Source organism: Typopeltis vanoorti, chromosome 14 (genome assembly GCF_054136105.1).
Source record: "Typopeltis vanoorti isolate ZY-2024b chromosome 14, IOZ_Tvanoo_1.0, whole genome shotgun sequence".
Taxonomy (NCBI): Eukaryota; Metazoa; Arthropoda; class Arachnida; order Uropygi; family Thelyphonidae; genus Typopeltis; species Typopeltis vanoorti.
Genome location: NC_143562.1, coordinates 52,831,075 through 52,852,278, shown reverse-complemented (window position 1 = coordinate 52,852,278; position 21,204 = coordinate 52,831,075). Strand labels below are relative to the sequence as shown.

General features: G+C 37.0%; 1 protein-coding gene across 1 annotated transcript in view; it reads left to right on the top strand.

Annotated features, from left to right (window-relative positions):
• The window catches only part of sfl (N-deacetylase and N-sulfotransferase sfl), a 118,835-nt gene that overhangs the window by 94,038 nt on the left and 3,593 nt on the right, over positions 1-21,204 (top strand). The window contains exons 13-15 of the mRNA XM_090403904.1: positions 4,462-4,636; positions 9,783-9,953; positions 12,449-12,558. Coding sequence (XP_090260030.1) covers positions 4,462-4,636; positions 9,783-9,953; positions 12,449-12,558 — 456 coding nt within the window. The remainder of the gene's footprint in view (positions 1-4,461; positions 4,637-9,782; positions 9,954-12,448; positions 12,559-21,204) is intronic.

The window sequence follows — 21,204 nt, the reverse complement described above, 5'->3', positions numbered from 1 at the left end:
TTACAAGGTTCCTTGTTGTTGCAAATTAATTTATTATGGTGAAACTAGGTGATCTACCAATATCTATGTAGAAGAATACAAGAGATACATTTACCTCCATAACGTTGGTAATTCTGGTCTAGCTGACCATGCCTTGGATACCTTGTGCAGAATCATATGGGAGAAAAAAAAAACTTATGCTTTACCACAACAAATATGAACTTGAGAGTTGAGAGACTTTTTTTTAGAATCATCAACAAATTTTGAAAAAAAAAAAAAACACCCAACCTAATGTTAATAAATATGGTTGTGTTGAACTTCTCAATATTTGGGAAACTAATACCCATCCAACAGCAACAGGATTTAGTGTGGCTTTTTACCCACTTATTGTTTTGAGTATTTTTATGTGTGCTATTGCAATTTTAAGATAAGATTGTATTTCTGATGATGATGTCTCTGTGACAGACAGAATATAGGATTAATTAAACTTACATTTGTTTCTCTGTTCTGTTTCATTGCACTAAATCTAGTAATGAGTTTAAACCAGTGCCCAGATACCCTTTTGTCCTTTTGGAAGCATGAATATGATTTGAATCTCTTAATTTGTTTTCTAGCTTCTTATTTATTGTACTTTAACACACATGCATCATAGCATGCTTGTATGCATGTACACACACACACTAGAAGTATATTAAAGACTGTAATAGCTGATAGGAGGTTAATAATAGTGTAAACTTAATCATCTAGTGCTACCATAGTAAACTGAACACCACTTGAGGGTACATATTAGGAAATTGATGATGATGATGTATTAATAAATTTATAAGAGCCTCCATACCCCAGCCAATATAGACAAAGCCCTTTGGTCAGAAAGACCTGGGTTCGATTCCCATCCATGATGTGAGGAAACTTTATCTGGTCTTTTTCAACTAAAGGTGAGTTAGCCAGTCTCATACGGAGATAGAGGGTTTTCCCCTCCTGAAACTCAGGTTTTTTATCCCTCAGGAACAAGGAACAGTTCTGAAGTTTTTTGCCTCAGAACAGGCAAACTGACCAGGAGAACACATGCAATTCTTAGACAAAAATGCATTATAACCAATAGCTTCGTGTTGGTTTCATAAGATGGTGCTGTACATCCCACATGGGATTCACAGCTGCTGTATCGTCATACACTATTTAAATAATTAATTTATTTATAGCATATAAATGCATTTATCACATCTTTTAATTTCTTGAAGGAAAAACACAAAATTGCAAATACTTTATAGTAACCAACACTATAAGGAAACCCATTTGTGGCACTTGCAATTGTTACATTTCTGTCAGCTTACTAAGCCATGATAACAGTAACTTGCTTATTAAGTATCTTAGTCCTTCCATTTTTGTAACATCAGTGAATAAAAATGAAATGTGTAAAATATATTTTAACTTATGCATTCAGTGTTCTTGATTCAAGAAAATGCAACTAATTATATGATATATGTATCTCTCGTGGAAAGGCTTAGACGTTGGTTATGCATATTTTTACTAAATAGCTTAAGGAAATTACAACGTATACTAGGATATACATTAAAATACATTTTAATATACATCCAATATTTCAGAAACGTCGTGTTGCCATTTTCACAGGAACTTAAAAACAAGACACGTGCACGCAAGCACAACAAACAGTAAATGAGGATGAAGCGGGAAGCCATTCTTTCTCCTAAAAGTCCTGATGGTGCCCCCTAGCGGGCAATGTTGGTATTCTTGGGCGATTGGGCTGAAGGTCTTCTGATGTAGGTTTCCCAAATTTGGGGCAGTCTCATGCAACCAAATTTGTTGAGGTTTGGATTGTTTCTTAGGGCTGAGGCTGATTCCATGAAAAGCCTTTCGTATTTGAATTTACTACGGTGTATTATTGTGGCTTTCTTCCACCGTATTCTATGGCAGGTATCCAGCGCATGGTCTGCAAGACCAGAGTGGCTGTACTGGTGAAACCGGATATAGTCCTTGTGTTCTGAAATTCTGATATTAGCTGTCCTGCCTGTTTGGCCAAAGTAGGACAGCTTACAGCTGCAAGGGACCTGGTATACACCAGGTAGGTCTAGAGAGGAGAGGTTGGTCTTTAGTAGAGCAGATAAGGGATGCCAATTTTTTATATGGTCTGTAACAAGAAGTTAAGTCATGTTTTTTTAGGATTTTTGTAATTTTTACTGAGGTGCCTCGGATATAGGGTATGGTGATGGATTTAGAGTAATCCTTGTTGTGAGGGGAGGGGGTTGTGGTTTATTTTTTGGATTTTTTTTGGGGGGGGGGGCTAGCCATTGGCTAAGAAAGTGTTGAGAATGTGGTTAGGGCATTGTCATTTGAACAGATAAGTTTAGCCTCATTGTGTAGTGTCTTAATGACTCCATATTGTTGTGAAGGGGGGGGGGGGTTGTTGGTGAATGTATCTGCCTGTATGGGTGGGTTTTCTATAGACTGAGAAAACCAAGGTTCCATCAGGCTGGCGGGTGACTAGTGGGTCTAAGAAAGGAAGGCAGTTGCTTTTTTCTTCTTCCAGAGTCAATTTGATTCTGGGGTGTTGGTTGTTTAAGTGTGTTAGGAAGGAGAGGAGTGCATCGGAGCCATGTGGCCAAATAGTGAACACATCATCAACATAGTGAAGCCATATGGTTGGTTTTTGTGGGGCAGGAGTCTAAGGCTTTTTCTTCAAAGGTCTCCATAAAGAAATTGGCCAAGGGTGGGGAGAGTGGTGAACCCATGGCTGCCCCCTCTATTTGTTTGTAGAATTTTCCCTGCCAAACGAAATAGCCTGAGTTCATTGTGAACTGAAATAGGGCTGTAATATCGGGAGGAAATTTAGCTTGGATTAGCTCTAAGGATTCTTTGAGTGGGACATTTTGAATAATGAGGAGACATCAAAATTGACCATTACATCAATGTGTTAGAGTGTAAGGTTTTCTATGCTGGCTTTGAAGTGGGCTGAATTTTTTATGTGTGAAGGTGTGTTGCCAGTATAGTATGTGAGAGCTTTGGCCAAATGTTTAGCTAGTTTGTATGTGGGGGGAATCAATGCCATCCACTATGGGACGTAATGGCACATTTTCCTTATGTATTTTTGGGAGGCCATAAATACTGGGGGGGAGGGGGTATGGAGTTAAATGGTTTTAATTTGTTAGTGACTTCCACAGGCCAAGAGGTGACCTTCTTAAGGAGCCTGTGGAGTTTTCTAATTTGTGAGTTGGTGGGATTGTACTCGATAGAGAGGTAAGTAGCCCGATATAACAATAGAGCATTCAGCTTACCTGTATAATCCTTTTGGTTAAGCAATACTGTGGCGTTCCCTTTATCCGCTTTGGTGATTATATTTCCTTGTTTTTCTTTAGTTCTAGTAGAGATTTAATTTGTAATTTCCATTGTAATTTCCTTAAGCTATTTAGTAAAAAAAGATATATGTATCTGTTTTACAATGAAAGTAGGACTCTGTAACAGTATGCACTGTTACACATAACTATATTCCCACATGATGTGGGAATATAGATCATACACATTGTACATATTATATTGCATGTATGGTATGGGTAATTCTTAATAATTTCTGAAGATGAATATATGGGAGAAGGGGATTTTTTCCAGGAAACAAACCACCAACTATTAGATTAAACCATTACAAAGTATGTTAGCAAATGTGAAATTCAACTCAGCTCAGGTGTGCTAAAAACATCCTAATTAACTGGACAAGTTTGTGATTTTTACTTTTTATACAAATAAGCGTTATGCAAATAAATGTTGCAGTCTGTAATAAAAGAGTGCTTGAAAAGATGTCTTTTGAAGTGATTTTAATTATCTCAAAAAAAAAAAAAAAAATATATATATATATATATATAAAGATTGTGCTAGGTATGACTAGTCAGATGAATCAGCTGTTATATTTAAGCTTCTGCAGTGATGTAATGTGTGGGATAAATGGGCATGTGCCTTGGGCACAAAAATGTTACAGGGATGGTTTTGTCTGAGACAGCAAACATTAGATATATTATATGTACTAAAATTTATTTGATTATATAAAATAATATACTTCATATACAAATAGCTAAAAATATATTATACTATTTTCTTGCACCCACTTTCTAGGGGCCTAAATCTGTCACTTACAGGAGTGTTGGGGGGGGAAATGCTGTTTTTCTTCTTCTGGGCACTAATTGTATTTGTTATGCCACTAAGCTTATGCTGACTTTTTCGTTATTTTTTTTAATAATTTTTTAAATAAAATATTGTTATAAATTTTAATAACAGTATTTATATATTGAAATTTCTCATAAAAGTTGATGGCTGGGAGAAAAATTATTTCTTTGTCTTCATTATTTATATTGATATTTAAAAAAAAATAATAAAACTGCTAGATTAACCAAGAAAGTTCCTCTTCAATAAGTTTTTTTTTGAGCTATGAAGAATTTTTGCATTTTCATTTGTTTTGCTATTTATTTCTTCTACTAGGTACATGAATTTTTTCCCTGTGCCCAAAAACTCAACAGACAAGTATTTATTTGAAAAGAGTGCTACCTACTTTGATGGAGAGTTAGTCCCAATGAGAGCTCATGCCTTATTACCTGCTGCTAAACTTGTTACTATACTTATTAGTCCCATTAAAAGAGCCTATTCTTGGTACCAGGTGTGTAAGATGTAAGAATTTGTAATGTTTTCAGGTGTTTATTACATTAATTGTTTTTCAAGATATCTATAGTAATTATTTCCTGGAGTTGATAGTTTTAATTCTGTGATGCACTTAGAGCACAAGGGCAGTATGAAATTAGTGCTTTTTATTTTTTTATTTATTTTATTTTTTTCAGTGCAGCACAGAGCTTTACTCATCACATAGATATTGATTTACCACAGTGAGTTGTGCTGCAATCTGTTGCTTGAGCACAGCACAAGTAGTTCAAAATAGCAACTCTTATGAATACATATATAAAGCAGAGGGTGGTGATTGAATCCTTGCTGCAGAAGATGTAAATCTGATTGAAATTCATATCCATCTAAAAATATGTATTGAGATCATACTATTGATATAAAAACAGTTAGATGCTGGGTCAAACACATTAAGAATAGCTAAAAGACATTTGTGAAGGCTTCTAAAATTTGTGTAAAAACTTTTACAAGGTTGGCATACAGTATCTTGCCCACTGATGGTAGAAGTGTATAGAGAATGATGCAGACTTTGCTGAAAAGTGAGAGAATGCTTGCAAAAGGTGAAGAATTAAAGATGAAGCAAAGGTTATTGTTAAATAAATTATATTTTTGGAGTTAAAGAATTGACATTACTTTTTTTAGTTCCCCTTTTGTATTTTATCTTTCAGAAACATTTGAATTATGCCATATATGTCGGCATATAAGATGACTCTCAAATACTACAGAAAACCCCTCGAAATCATGGGTCGTCTTATATGGCAAGTATAAAAAGGGAAGCTTAATTTCTTGAGTGAACATTTAGGTAGTTACAATACATCGTTATATAAGAAAATAGGCAGTTTTTATAAACAAATCAGATTAATTTTTTGTTACATCTATTGTAATATTTTAAATAAATTTATGTAAGTCTTAAAAAACAAATAATAATTATTAACCTCAATTTTCATGTTAATTTTCTCCATCTTCTGTTGAAAATAGTTCTTCAGATTTATTGTTTAAATGATCGTCATATGGATCCCAGTTCGAATCCGGTGAATTGATTTCATTTTCATTGTCATCAGCGTCTCAAAACAGATCATCTTTCGTACCATCCATAAGATTAGAGATACTACACTTTTTAAATGATTTTATTACAGTCTCTACTTTTACTTTATTCCATGCTTGGATCACAAAATTGCTCAGCATGTATAGATCCACCGTTTGTAAATGATTTTTCACCAGTCAACATCCAATTATTCTACTCTTCTTGCATGTGATCTTTAAATGGTTTGTTCAAGCAGACGTCTAGTGGTTGCAATACAGAAGTTAAACAGCAATGTTTAACTTCTGTATTGCACCTAACCTGGTATAACAGCAATTTTTGCATTATTTTTTTTAGAAGACTTTTAGTATTCTCAGTTAAATGACTACGAAACATATCCCATACTAATAAACTGTGTTTCTTCATTATACTGCCTGGTCGCGTGTTCCACACATTATTTATCCATAATGTCACACCATTTTCATCCATCCATCCTTTTCCGTGAAAATGTACAAAAACACCTGAAGGAAATTTTATCTTAGGTTTAGTTTTACGTTTGAAGATGATCATTAGTTTTAACTTGGTTCCATCAGCCAAACCAGACAACACAACAATAAACATTATTTTTTCATGACCTGTACTTCTAACTACACACTCTTACTACCTTTAGACTCCACTGTTTTATTGCTTATCATATCAAAGCTCATAGGAGTTTCATCCATATTTCCAATATTTGACAATAGAAATTTATGTTCTTGTCTCAACTGAATAATAAATTTATGGAATCTGGTAAGTTTGTGGTCAAGATCTGCTGGTAGTTTTTGAGAAATTTTCGTTTTTTGTCGTATTACCAAATTTTGTCTGTTCATAAAACGATTACACCATCCTGAAGTAGCTTGAAATTCTATACTTTCATCAGGATTCAATCTTGACCATTTTAATGCATATGTTCTAATCATATTTCGTGTAACAAAATAACCATTCTGTCTTTATTCGAATACCTATTCTGCAACGTAATTTTTCAGTTGCCGCAATCGGGTGATCCCCATTCTCATCGCACATTTTTTCTTTGGCAATTTTTTAAAAATATCTTCTTTCTTCCTCCATTCTCTTACCATCTTCTCGGTTATGTCAAACTTTCTTGCAGCAGCACAGTTATTAGTTTGCTTTGCCATTTCAATTACCCTTATTTTAAATTGAGCTTCATACTTTCTTCGTTTTGTTGCTGGTTTCAAGATTTTAAATAACAATTTTAATAATCCTAAAATTTAAAAAAATGTAAAATTAATAATTAATTAAAATTGGGGCTGATCACTTTTAATTAGGGTAATTTGCATAAATACTATGTCTATGCTATGCAAAAAAATAATAACGGCTATAACAACAATACCTAATGTTGCAATTAATATAAGAAAGAAGAAATTGGGAGGTCATCTTATACAACTGACATAAGCTTAAAACCTAAAAATAGCATAATATTTAAGCCTTGTCTTATACACCGGTCTTCCTATATGCCGACATATGCGGTAATATGCTTTGGATTTGAGGCTGTATTGTGAGAAGTCGGTTTGTTTACTGGTCATGTAAATTAGGTGATTTTTATGTTTTGTTTTATTTTATTTTATTTTTAGAAAATGCATGTTTTATGGTATATTACTGCTGATATTTGTTTTTATATGCATACCAAAGTTGAGAATGAGAAGACTTGTCTATCTGAAGGGAGATATTAGGATATTGAAGATGAATTAACTTTTGAAATCTCAAAATTAAAACATAAACACATTATTAGACTTACAATGTGGGAATTACACAAAGTCAAGAGGCATTTAGAGGAGTATAAGAAGGATAAGCATCAACGGAGAGAGACAACATTGCACTGAAGCAGCTAAGATAAGAATATTAAAAGAAAGAGATGTTATTTGGTATAGTATGGCGATGCCATCGATGGCATATTTTATGGGGGAATCAAAAAATGTAGCAAATGCAATTGAAAAATAGAAAAGAAAAATAAAAGAAATCATAGTTCTTGCAGGTAAAATTGATTTAGCTACGAATAAATGTACTATGAGAGAAGACTGAGAGTGAAATTCATTCCTTTGTTACCAAGATGTGATAGTAGTTTATTAAAAAGATGGGCTATGATGGCAACTGACTTGATGCATAGATGTGTGAAGTTACTTTGAGGAAAGAACTGATTTATATAAGAGAGATGTCTTGCACTGGAATGTGTTTTGTATCAGGAGTATGGAAAAATTGTTTATTGGTATGAGACTTAATGAAAGTCAGGGAAACTAGATCATGATTGAGGATTGGTGAGGCTGTATCTATAAGAGCAATCAAGCTATGCAGCTCTATTAATGATATGAATAAATATCATGGAGGCAATTATGAGGAAAGGATGAATGTGTGTTATAAATTTAGTTTAATCCTTTATCCAAGTGTGAGCAAACAAAGTTTGCGCATGAAAATATCTTCAGGACTGAGGAAAGGTAGTGCAACACCAGGCAACTCGGAGCAAAGGTGGACCAAGCTATGATCACTCCTATCTCAGTATCTCCCATAATGCAAAATACATCTCCTTGCGGATATGTATAATGTTATGCATTAAGGGAAGGGCCACTACCCAGACCGGTTTTGTAGTGGCTGATGAGGTCTCATCAGTGGGAGCCAGGCCCAGAGGTGGAGATACCAAGGCAGAAGCAATGGAGAGGTCATCTTTACCTATAGGAGTTGCCAAAAGGTGTGCCACCTTATTATTAAATTACTCTGGATTTAGAGAAAGATGTTGAAAGTCTTTCAGTTCTCTTATTGAGAACTTTCATATAGCAGAAGATGCTGGGGGGGGGTTCAGTCAAAGGCGTGACTATTCTACCTCCAGTTGGTCACAGCAGTCATGCTGTGCTGACCTGAGAAGTGGCTAAGTATATGGATGTTCTATTCAGAAGATTACATACAAAGCAGGAAATTATGACCAACTGAGGAGTATACTAGATTCTGTCCCATGGTATAGGATACCAGCAGTATATGGGATGCATTTAAAACCTACTTAAATGATTCATTATGAAATGTGCCCCTAGAGTTCCAGGAATAAATAAGGTAGGAGTGAAATGGATGTAAAATCTTATTAAGCAAGAGATTGTTAAGAAAAGAATAGTATAGAAGGAATACTGAGTGCATAAGAATGATGGCAGTTATGAAAATAAAGTGGCTCTGAAAGCTAAACACATCCCAAAAGAATCCTATAAGAATTCTGCAAGTAAAAGAAAGAATAACTACTGAATGTAGATAGTATGTAGGTGAAAGATGCAGAAGAGATTGTTCAACTAATGAGTACCCATTTTGCTAAGAGCTATCAAAGAATGTACACAACATTGAGCTCAATGCTACCACTTCACCGGATGAAGAAAATCACAGTATGAAGAGGAGGTTCGACATCTTGATTACTGCAGGTATGATTACCTAGGGTTCTGAAAAAAAAATCAGAAAATTAAACTGGCCTTATATGAGGAAAGATTGAGTGGAGATATGATAGACACGAGTGAGATTTTGTAGCATGTTTGAGATAAAACTCTGAGTTATTACTTGAAACTGTTTAGGAACATTGTTACAAAGCATGTGAGGTCAAGATACTTCTCATGTCTTGTGGTGAGTGTGTCCTTGATAAATGTGTTCAAAGAGCGTCATGATACTCGTAAGTATTGATGAGATGCATTATGGAATGCATCCCCTAGGATGCTTCTGTGACTAGGGCCTAGTGAAACTCTTGGAGTTTTACCTACATGCTGAACCAGGATCATCAGATTTGGTATACAGTTTTGTCATAACTTAATGTAAAAGTTTGGCTCCTCACCCAAAGAATCAACTAAACTCTGGGATTCAAGATGGGGGTGGATGAAGCACTAACTGCTGTATTATACTTTTTTTTTTTTTTTGGGTGGGGATGTAAACATACTAAAATAAAATGGTAGACTTAGAATATTCAGTACATAAATATGTAAATATATATAAAGGAAATATAAAAGTAAAGTATTATCTTTCATATTAATGGTTCTTATGGCAGTTTGAGAAAATTATATATCAGTAATAAACACAAAAATTATTTGATTAGCATATGCGTGCCCACCGTGACCAAACAGCTCTGAATTACAGCTTCTATGAAGTGGTTACTGCAGGAGATAGAGCTCCACGACCTCTGAGGGAATTAAGGAATCGCTGCCTTAATCCTGGCATGTATGCTCAACATCTTGACCGCTGGCTTACATATTTCCCACCACAACAGGTAGGATACATTATCACCTATAATTTTAGTAATTATACCTTGATTTTTATATCTTGAAACTTTCTTGTTTGCCACTCATTCTGATTTCTTAAATCAGAGTGTGAAACAGTATCTTGACAATATGGCTGTCTTGCTAAATAAGATTTCTGAAACATTACAGAATCATATCCATTACTAAGAAAGGAAAAGAGCAAAGCTAATAATGTATTTGCTGGACATGGAGAATAGTCATTTGAAATTGGAAGTTATCATAACTTAGTGATAAACAGGATAAAAATGAATATTACATTGAAAAGAACACCATATAAGAAAGTTTTAAAAATAATTAAAGTTGAGCAGCATCTACAGGTAAACTGTAGACTCAACTATACAAACATTACTAAAAGTCCTTTCACTTCATTATACTGTAAATTAAAGATGCCAAGAAATTATATTCTTGGTTTAATCCTTTATCCAAGTGTAAGCAAACAAAGTTAGTGCATGAATTATTTTTGTGACTTGCTACTGACTTTATCAGTTACCTTAGTATCCCATAATACAAAGCACACATCCTTTAGGGTGTGTAACACCATGTGTTATGGGAAGGGCCACTATCAAGACCAGTTTTGAACTTTATTAAGGTTCTTCATATTGTACTTCAACTTTTGTATCCCTTCTGGGTCTGGTCCCACTGATGAGACCTCAATAAAAGTCGAAACTGGAAATGTCTTACCTTGCATAATGACACAAAGGATTTCACTTCTAACCTATCTTTGTTTCTATGAGAATGAGTTTACTCATTCATAAGCTCGAGTTTTGTGTACACGTCTGTTAAGAGATGATGTGAGAAATAAGTTTTGACCTCTAACTCAAGATCTGTTGCACTATTACTTCTGACTACTAGGTACTTGGTTTTTAACAAATAACTTTCAGGTCTCCAACGTTTTATATGTATCCAAATTTTTTCATCTGGTATTCTACTTCCTCCTTGTACTGTATGAGAATCACACGATCATCAGCAATAAAGAAGAGAATGTAGAACTTGGTCCCCATGGCATTGTCTGTTCCACTCGTTCAAGGCTGCATCCAAGTAGATCTTAAACAACATTGGTGGCATACAACATCTCCCTGCTTAGCTCTTTGCTAGTATTAAATTCCTCTGAAAGTTTTTTTACTAGATCTAGATCCCTGGAACATCCTCTATACCATTTCTACTGTTCCTTCATCTATTCCTGTCATATTGTCTTCCTTGAACCACTATCATAAGCTTTCTCCAGATCTACAAAAATTAAATAGAGCTCTTAATTCTTAGCAACCATTTTTTGGGATATTTGTTGTAAAGAAAATATATCGTCCATGTAAAATTTTCCTGATTTGAAACCAGATCGTTCCTTCAATATTATTGGAAATGTCTTCAATTCTGTCCGTCATAATTCGACTAAATATATTCTCTATATTATTTAAATCCTATACTACATCATCTTATAACAATTTTACAATATTTTACAATAACTCTACCAGGTGTAACAGGACACACAATCTTACTTATTACCATATAATGATCTGTCCCACCTTCAGCTCCATGGAAAACTCTCACATCGTGCATTACTGTTATTAATTTTACAATAAACTAAATATGCCGAAAGTTTTATTTTTCACTTGGTTAGACTATAATAAATTTAGTTTAATCCTTTATCCAAGTGTGAGCAAACAAGGTTTGTGCCTGAAAGTATCTTCAGGACTGGGGTAAGGTGGTACAACACCGGGAAACTCGTTGCAAAGGTGGAGCAAGCTAACATCACTCCTATCTCAGTATCTCCCATAATGCAAAACACATCTCCTTGCGGATATGTATAATGTTATGCATTAAGGGAAGGGCCACTACCCAGACTAGTTTCGACCTTTATTGAGGTCTCTTCAGTGGGAGCCAGGCCCAAGTGGAGATACCAGGCAGAAGCATTAGCAAGGTCATCTCTACCTATGGGAGTTGCCAAACAGTGTGCCACTTTTTTATTAAATTACTCTGGATTTAGAGAAAGATGTTGAAAGTTTTATTTTTCACTTGGTTAGACTAATAAATTTAGTTTAATCCTTTATCCAAGTGTGAGCAAACAAAGTTTGCACCCTTGTTAATGTTTCCCTGGTGTCTCCACTTGGGCCTGGCTCCCACTGAAGAGACTTCAATAAAGGTCGAAACTAGTCTGGGTAGTGGCCTTTCCCTTAATGCATAGCATTATACATATCTGCAAGGAGATGTGTTTTGCATTATGGGAGATACTGAGATAGGAGTGATGTTAGCTTGCTCCACCTTTGTAAAGAGTTTCCCAGTGTTGTACCACCTTACCCCAGTCCTGAAGATACTTTCAGGCGCAAGCTTTGTTTGCTCACATTTGGATAAAGGATTAAACTAAATTTATTATAAATATGCCATACTTATATTTTTTAATTTACTCATTTTGTGGTGTTGAGTGGTATAGGGATTCCTTGTTAAAAAAAATTTATTTTTTCTTTTACAGTTAATGATTATTGATGGAGAAGAACTGAAGGCTGATCCTGTTGTTGTTATGAACAAACTTCAGCATTTTCTCAAGATCAAACCATTCTTGGACTATAGGGATCATTTGAGGTACGTATCATGTTTGTTTCCAATTTCCTTAAACAGTTCTAATCATTGAATTTGCATACTTAATCATGGCTACTAATTTGAATTATATCAATATCATTAGTTTCCATCATGCATCCTCAAGGGCTGTACAGGATATTTTAATTTTGATAATTACAATATATGAATAAGTTTAAACTATTCCCAATCTCCTATTAGCAATATTCCTCCAAATTACTCTAATATTTCAGTCTTCCAGGATATATCTGACTGAATCAATCAAAACAGGTGTCTAATGCCAAGAAGACAGGAGAAAGACCAAGAGCGTTCTCCTGTCTTCTTGGCACTAGACACCTGTTTTGCTAACCTTTCCTCTCTAATTCTATTTAAGTGACCATACCAGCTTAGATTAGCTCTGTTGACACATTCTTGAATGCTAACTATATCAAGTTCTTCTTAATATCTTCATTTTTTTTTAATATGTTTCTACCTTCAGTTAACTTCTCTAGTTTTTGATCCGTAATTTTAAACAGGTTACACTGTCTTCCATACTGCTAGTTTAGTGTTTTATGAAAATAAAATAACCTGGTTCCTCAAGCTTTGCTCATTCTGCTGTCTGTTTCATATTTAAACTGGACCTGAATAGCTTAAATATTTTATTGCTCTACAGTCAAAATTTTCTATGTTTTTACCTATTTCATAGTTGTCTTGTCTTTATTTGTTACAGCTGTTAGTTAGAGAGGAATCCTGGAGACTTGCACTGGATTTGTTTAGGAGTACAAGTGCATCTGCATAAAGCGGAGAGCTAAGGTTGATATCTCTGATTCTGATATAAGATTTAAGCCACTTTCGTTCATAATTCAATCCATACAGATGAATAAGAGTAGACCAGGGTGTGCCATCTTCTTGCATTTTATTCAGTTCTAACTTTTAACTTAAATATAGACTATGTATTGCTCTGTATAATGTTCTGTTTATCCCCATATAATTAAGCTCTTTGAACAGCCTGGGTGCCTCACCATCCTTTCGAGATTTTCAAAAGTTAAGTACAGATTTTTGTTATATTCTCATGATTCCTCAACTGTTTGTTGTAAAGTGAACATCTGATGTTGACAACCTTTATTTGGCCTGAACCCAGCTTGTTCTCCAAGTTTCTCTTTCGCAATTTTTCTTAGCCTCTTCTCAGATACGTTTATAGAAATCTTTCCATGGAACATTTTGAAAACATGGCCCTCAACTCTGCTTCTCTTAAATCCACAATAGGCTGTTACATTGCCAACACTCTAGGATGCATTTCACCATTGAAATCAAAAACAATAACTGTCTGCCCCTCCCTCACGCTGTAATTACCTGGCTACGAAATTAAACTTATGTACACTGGTAGGTACATTCACCATGTATTACACCACTATTACCCCTCTCAACAGTATGACGTTATAAAAACATTAGCAAAGAGAGAGGAGCAGATGGTTCTAGCTGATATCAAGTTCTCTATGGAAATCAGTCACATTTGTGACATATTTTTCAGCCAGTGGCTTCCCCTTAACAAAATCAACAGAGCTCTCCACCCAACCTCCCCCAAAATAAAAAAAAATCCATTGTCATTCTGTACCTCTGAGGCACCTCTGAAAAAGTATAACATGCATATGTTCTTTAGGCCTTACCAAAAACTGTGAGGAAGTGGGAGTGCCCATAAAGATGCTCACCATGCCTCTGTGCACACAATCATAGAAATCCACTTTCTGACTCTCTAGTGATGGTGGACTCAATGGGAGGAACCTGCTCCTAATGAGTTACGCTGAGAAATATATATAATGCAAATAAGGTTCCCACATAGGAGGAGGAGGGGGGGGTATAGTACCTAGAAGTAAGACATATTTTAGAATAAGCTAGTTAAGATGGGAAAAATGATCATGTGCTTGGCAAACTAATAAAGGAGTAGAAAGAGATGGAAGTTCGACTGGATGAATCTGCAGCAACACTGACCTGGCATTAGTGGCATCAGACTTCATAGTTGGCTAGATGCATGGCCATGCCATGCTTCACGTGCATCCAGAACTGAACTCCTTTAGGTTCTTGATGTGGGATGATGAATGACACCTCTAAGTCAGAATCCTGTCTAGCCATTGCAACAACATTTGTGCCTCACATGTTGAAAGGCAGTGCTAGCTGGAGTTATTTTCATACTGTTACGGTACAATCGCTCTAGCGATGAGGCCATTAAGACTATGTGGCCACTGCTTCCTATGCTGCATTGTTCAGGTGCGACATGCGATCACCAATTCATTCACAGATGACCTGGGTATTGTGCTTAGAAGAGCAACCACCATACTGCAATCTCCAGTATCCCTTGCTCCTGCAAGCTAAAATAAGTAGTATCCATTTAGAGGAACACAGAAAATGTCACAGTTGCAGACTATGCCATGTATACCAGATTCAATGAAAGAAAACCTTCCTCTAATTCAGAGAGACTTTTTTCTGGAATCTGCACAGCACTGCATTCCTCAAATGTAAAACAAATTCAGCTGCATTACATTGCCAAAAATGTTGGAGGCCATCATTTTTAAACCTTCTGCGTATGCAAATTATTGCACCCATAGAGGTAACCAGTTAGGATTTTAGGAGCCCACCTTTTACAATCAATCAGTGTGTGTGTGTGTGTGCTCATGAAGGTACCTTGGTAGTAGTCTGTCAAAATTTACTGCTGTGCATGTATTCCTCATTGGGTTAATAAGTAAGTAGTTTGTAAAATGCAATATTCCTTTAGCATGTTCATGCTGACCATTAAAGAGAATTTTTACTGTTGTCAACTGAGTTCTAAATCTTGGTCCTAACTAACCTCTTTAACCACTCCAGACATATAGATTGGCCTGTAATTCAAAGCCTTAGTCTCTACCTCCCTTACAAAGTGGAACAATTTTCCATCCTTTGAAACCTGGCTCCAGTCTCTCATGGCGTGACTCATGTTAAAAAAAGTATATCAAAGTTGTTAACTTCCTTGAGCACATTCTCTCAAAAAATGTGGTGATATGCCTTGTTAACATGAGTCACACAATTCTTTATATGCATCCTGATCACTCACCATCAATCTCTCCTCCTCCTCTCTTCCCACTGCTTGATGTCACATTCACAAGAATCCATCCATCCATCTTCAAGGCCCACCTTTCCTAATTGGGTTGTGGGGGCAGCAGCTGCAAGAGGAACTTCCAATGATCACGATCCTCCACTACCAAGCTCAGGTGTTCTGGTGGGACTCCCAGACGTGTCCACCCAAGGTTCTGGATATTATCTATCCAGCCAATCCTTGGCCTCCCAGCCTGCTGGGGAAGCCTCTCATGGCAGTCTGACCATACCATTGTAACTGTGATCTCGCAACATGGAGAAGCAGCGGTTGGGTATTGAGAGTTTCCCGAATTGCAGAGCTTCTGACTATTGAGTCTTGTCAGCCCGCAACCCCTCGAAGGAACCTCATTTCAGCGGCTTGGATTCGTGTCTGCATTCTTTCGGTTATTACCCAGCTCTCATGACCATAGGTGAGGATGGGGACATAGACTGTATTGAAGACAGCCGGCTTTGCCTTCTGGCTTAACTCCCACTTCAATATTGTGCTTGCTGAGCCAATTCGAGTAGCTAGCTCTACGTTACACTTTCCATCACTCGTGAATATAGACCCAAGGTATTTAAACTTCTCCAACTGCCTCAGTGGGGGATTCCACTTACATGTAGAGTGCACTGGAACGGTTGTCTCGAGACCACAAATGTTTCCATTTGGGCCACACTGATCTTCATCCTGGCTTCTGCACAAACAGCTACAAACCTATCTGGGGTCTGCTGGAGGTCATCTGCAAAAAAGCAGCCGTCCAATGCTACATCTTCCAATTCTGACACACTCACTGCCTCAGCTGTACCTATCAATCCAGTCCATAAATATTATGAAAAGGAGGGGTGACAGAACACACCTCTGGCGGAAACCAACGGAGACTGTGAAAGGTTCAGACTTTGTGCTGTTTACCCTGACACAAAACTCTGTGCATTCATACAGGGACTTGATGGCGGCTAATAGTTGGCCATCCACTGAATATTCCTGTACTACTTGCCAAAGCTTATCCTGGTCATATGCCTTCTCCAAGTCCACAAAACATGTGTAGACATTTTTGGCATTTTCTCAAAGAGTTGCTTTAAAGTGAAGATTTGGCGAAAGACACATTGTTCTTCCTGGAGCTTTGAATCAACTATGCTCCTGCTTATACTTTCCCAGGCAGGCTGAGCAGAGAGATGCCATGATAGTTGCTGCAATTTCTCTGGTCTCCCTTCTTGAAGACTGGTATTATTATGCCTGTCTGCCATTGCTTTGGTGCTCGCCTAGATACCCAAGCAGTCTGACACACTTGAGTCAACCAGAGAACACAGTCTCGATTTAAGGCTTTTAGGATTTCAGACCGAATTTCATCATCACCAGCAGCCCTGCCCGATTTTAGTGATTTTATTGCTAAATGAACCTCTTCTGCTGTGAGACTAGTCATCGCCCAAATCTGCACCTCTTGGATGTCCACAGCTGCTCTGCCACCTGCGTTGAGAAGGCTCTCAAAGTATTCCTCCATCTGTGGAGGATATCCTTCTCGGTTGTTAAAAGTGCACCATCAGAGGCCTTAATTGCTCTTGCTGTGCATGATTTCCTCCCTCGAAGGCAGTGGATGGTCTGCCAGAATGCTTTGCTGTCTTTATTGCCTCAGGTGACCTGACCCTAAGCCATGTTAGGTAGGCCTCCTTTTTTGTCCAACAGCATTTTAGACCTCTTGGTTCCACCGAGGTGTCCTTTTCTCACTGCCCGTCACCACACTGAGCCGCTTTCTGCCACAGCTGTTCTGAACAGCTCCTACTCCTCCTCAACATCTGCAGTATGTTTGGGAATCTCTTTTAACCTGGAGGAGATGTCATCTGCAAAATTCTTCCTCACAGCCTCATTTTCCAATGCCTCCCATTTCATGTGGTATAGCTGCTTAGGTCTACCAGCGTTGATGGTAGCATTTGGTTTCTGTAACCGTAGCGTGCAGACAACAAAGTGGTGGTCAGTCCTGCCCCTCTCCTCACACAAACGTCCAGCACTGAGGAAAATAGGTTTGCCGAGACTATAAAGAAGTCATTCAAAGACCTTAGCAAGTGTATCCCTTTACCAGGTATACTTATGGATTTCTCGGTGCTGGAAGAAGGTATTCATTATGGACAAGCTGTTAGTACAGTAGAAGTCCAATAATTTCAACCCATTTACGTTAAGGTCAGGGTATGCATTCCTCCCAACCACACCCCTTCATGTCTGGTCATCTGTTCCAACATGTACATTGAAGTCACCCATTAGCAGGACTGATTCCATGTCTGTCAACCCTGTCAAAAGCAGCGTCCACTTCATCTAAGAAGGCAGAGTATTTTGACTCCAGATTAGGTGCATAGGCTTGCACCACAGTCAAGTTGTGGTTTTTCATCTGGAGCCTTAAAACACATACCCATCTTCCCAAAAGGATCCACTCAGCAACACAGCCTGACAGCCAGGGGCTTGTGAGTTTCCCACACCTGCCTGAGCAGACATTGTTGGGCTAACACCAGAGTAGTAGAGCTTCCACCCCTCATCCAGGTCGACAGTTCCATCGTCTCTCCTCTTGGTCGAAGAAAGCCCGACTAAATTTAGTTGGTAGCGCTTGGCCTCCTTGACCAGTTCCTTCTCCTTCCCTGTCAGAGAAAAGATGTTCTAGTTGCCTAAAGCCATAGTCTGATGTCGTTGTCATTTCCATCCATTTGCGGAACAATTTCTTTGCTCTGCCCCTAAACAGGTAGCAGGCCTGTTGATGGAGTTTCCTGTAGCAGAGTGCTGAGGAATGGTGTCTAAGGGAGACTGTAACATATTTTTAGAATGGGTCCCTCTGCCTAAAACCCGTGGTATGACCATTGTATGATGACCTGACCATGTTACAGTGTTTGGTAATGCCCTATTAGCACTACCACCTCGGTTCAGGGCTACTCAGGTTTCCCCTCAATTCAGCTAGCTTACATATCTGCAAGCCGTTCTGCTGTCCACCACCTGCGGCTCGGCCTGAGAATTTTCACAAGAATGAAATATCTTTATGAATTGCTCATTAAATACTTCAACTATACCATCCTTCCTTCTACTCGCCACATATTGAAAAAACACCCTGGATATTTTTTGAAGTCTCATTAGCTAATTACTGGTTTAGTAGGCCTGTGTAATTGTTTAATATAGTCATTGATTGGATTATGAGAAAAGTTACAGGTGCAAGAATAAGCGGAATTAAATGGAATCCTATGTCACAGAAGATCTAGATTATACTGATGACTTAGTTTTGATATCATCAGAAGACTTGTGTAAAACAGCTGAAATAGTTGGTCTTAAAATAAATATGACTAAAACAAAAGCTACAAAGAAATCAAAATCAATCAGCATCCTATAGAAGAGGTTAAGAATTTTACATACTTAGGAGCAAACGTAGATATTTAAGGTGGAACTGACAAAAATATTAAATAATATATGGGAATCTTCAAAATTCTATAATAAAACCAAAAGATCTTTAGTAGCAATGTTAAGGAAGCTAAATTAAATAGTTTTCAAACAAAATATCAAAAATTTTCTGGTCCCAGTGTATAAGAAATGATGACTTACATAATCTGACTGTGGAAAAAAGCATCATAGATGGAAATGGATTGCATAGCGGAGAGATTTCTAGAGAGACTTTGATATGGATCACAGAAGGAAAAACGAAAAAGGGGAAGGCAGAGATTGACAGAAAAGGAGAGTGGCCAAACTGGTGACTCAGGACAGATTTTGCCTCAAGATCCATTTCTTTCAGAGGTATCTGGAATGAATCTTGGCCTTATGTGCCATGAAGCATGAAGATGATAAGTATGTAAGCTAAGTGCTGCTCATATTGCACTTTTGCTACCTTTACAAAGCAAGTCATCTTCTCTGCCTTCTGTTTGTAGATATGCAACTGGTTATTACCACTCATCTTGTGCTACCTACATAATAACTTCTTCCAGATTGTCTCAATTCTTCTACTTTGGGATACATTCTGACATTGTCTCCACCAGGACCCAAGTAGGATCGATCTCCTTTCAGTCCAGTTACTCAATCCATGTTATTGCAGCAAACTGTCTTCTGAGCCTTTCATAATCACTAGCCTTATAGTTCCACAAATGTATTCATTATGGTTGGCCACCATCCAGGTGATTACCTCATGGTCACTCCCATTTATAATAACATTGTCTGATGAAATCCAAAACCCTTAATCCATGTGTGCCCTCAGTTACATACTGCCTAAGGTAGTTTTCTCTCAAAAACTCCAGAAATGCATTCCAATCTCACCATGATTAAAGTTATCCATAATGATCATTCTTTGCTTGTTTTCCTACTCTCAACATTACCAGGTCTATACCCAACTAAATATTTCATCCTGTCCACTGCTACTATTTGTCTCTTGCATTTCCACCTTAGATGAGCATAACTCCTCTGCTACCATCAACAGTACTACTACTCCTCCTTTTCTACCATCTGTCTTTTATTTTATATATCTGACCTACACACAAAAGATCAATGAAAGATGCCAAGAAATTATATTCTTGGTTTCATCCTTTATCAAAGTGTAAGCAAAGAAAGTTAGCAAGTGAAGTAAATTCATAGTTTGGCTACTTGTATATAGAGGCTAATGACTTCACCTTAAATTGCCTTAGTATCCCATAATGCAAGGCATATATCCTTACAGATATACATATCTATGAGAAAGGCCAATACCCAGGTCTCGTGGAAGCCAGATCACTCTATAAGTAAAGGGTCTGCTTCAAAAACTAGGCGATCCCCAGATCTCTCTCTCTCTCTAAACTCGACAAGTGACTGAAGGATCATTTTACTCAATGACAGGCTCACCCTACTACCGAGCAGAACTGCTCATATTCCAGGGAAAGGCATTCACAGACATGGCCCTGGAAAACACCAGTCCCTGGATACTCAAGAGTCAGACCGAATACCAAGGTTGAAGTATATGGATAATTATCCATATACAAGTTGTCCAAAGGTATTACACCTTATTATTAAAATATTCTGGATTAGAGATAGATGTTAAAAGTTTTTTTTCACTTGGTTGTACTATAAATTAAATTTTTGATTTCATCTTTTATCCAAAATTTATGAGTGAAATAACTTCACATCAGTTGCCTTAGTATTCCATAATGCATAGCATTATGGAATACTAAGAGGTACCCAGACCTGTTTTGACCTTTATTGAAACTTCATCAGTCATGAAGTTACTTCACACACAAACTTTGTTTGCTTTCACTTGGATAAAGGATGAAACCAAGAATATAACTTATAGTATAACCAAGTGAAAAAACTTTCGACATACAAAAGATCACAAGACCTATAGTTGTCTTCAAGAAAAATATCATGTTCATCTCTATTCCTGTCAGGATGTCATTCTTCCAACAATTTTGGAGCCAATAAAATTGATCAATGCAACAATTCTTTCCCCTTATTTTGGATATTTCTGGCATTAGTAAACAAATATAATAAACCATTTTTATTATATGACAACTCCTACCAACACCACTCCTCATATGCAACTCCTTGATAGATCCAAATACTTGCAGTGTTTCCTTGTCAGTATTGTG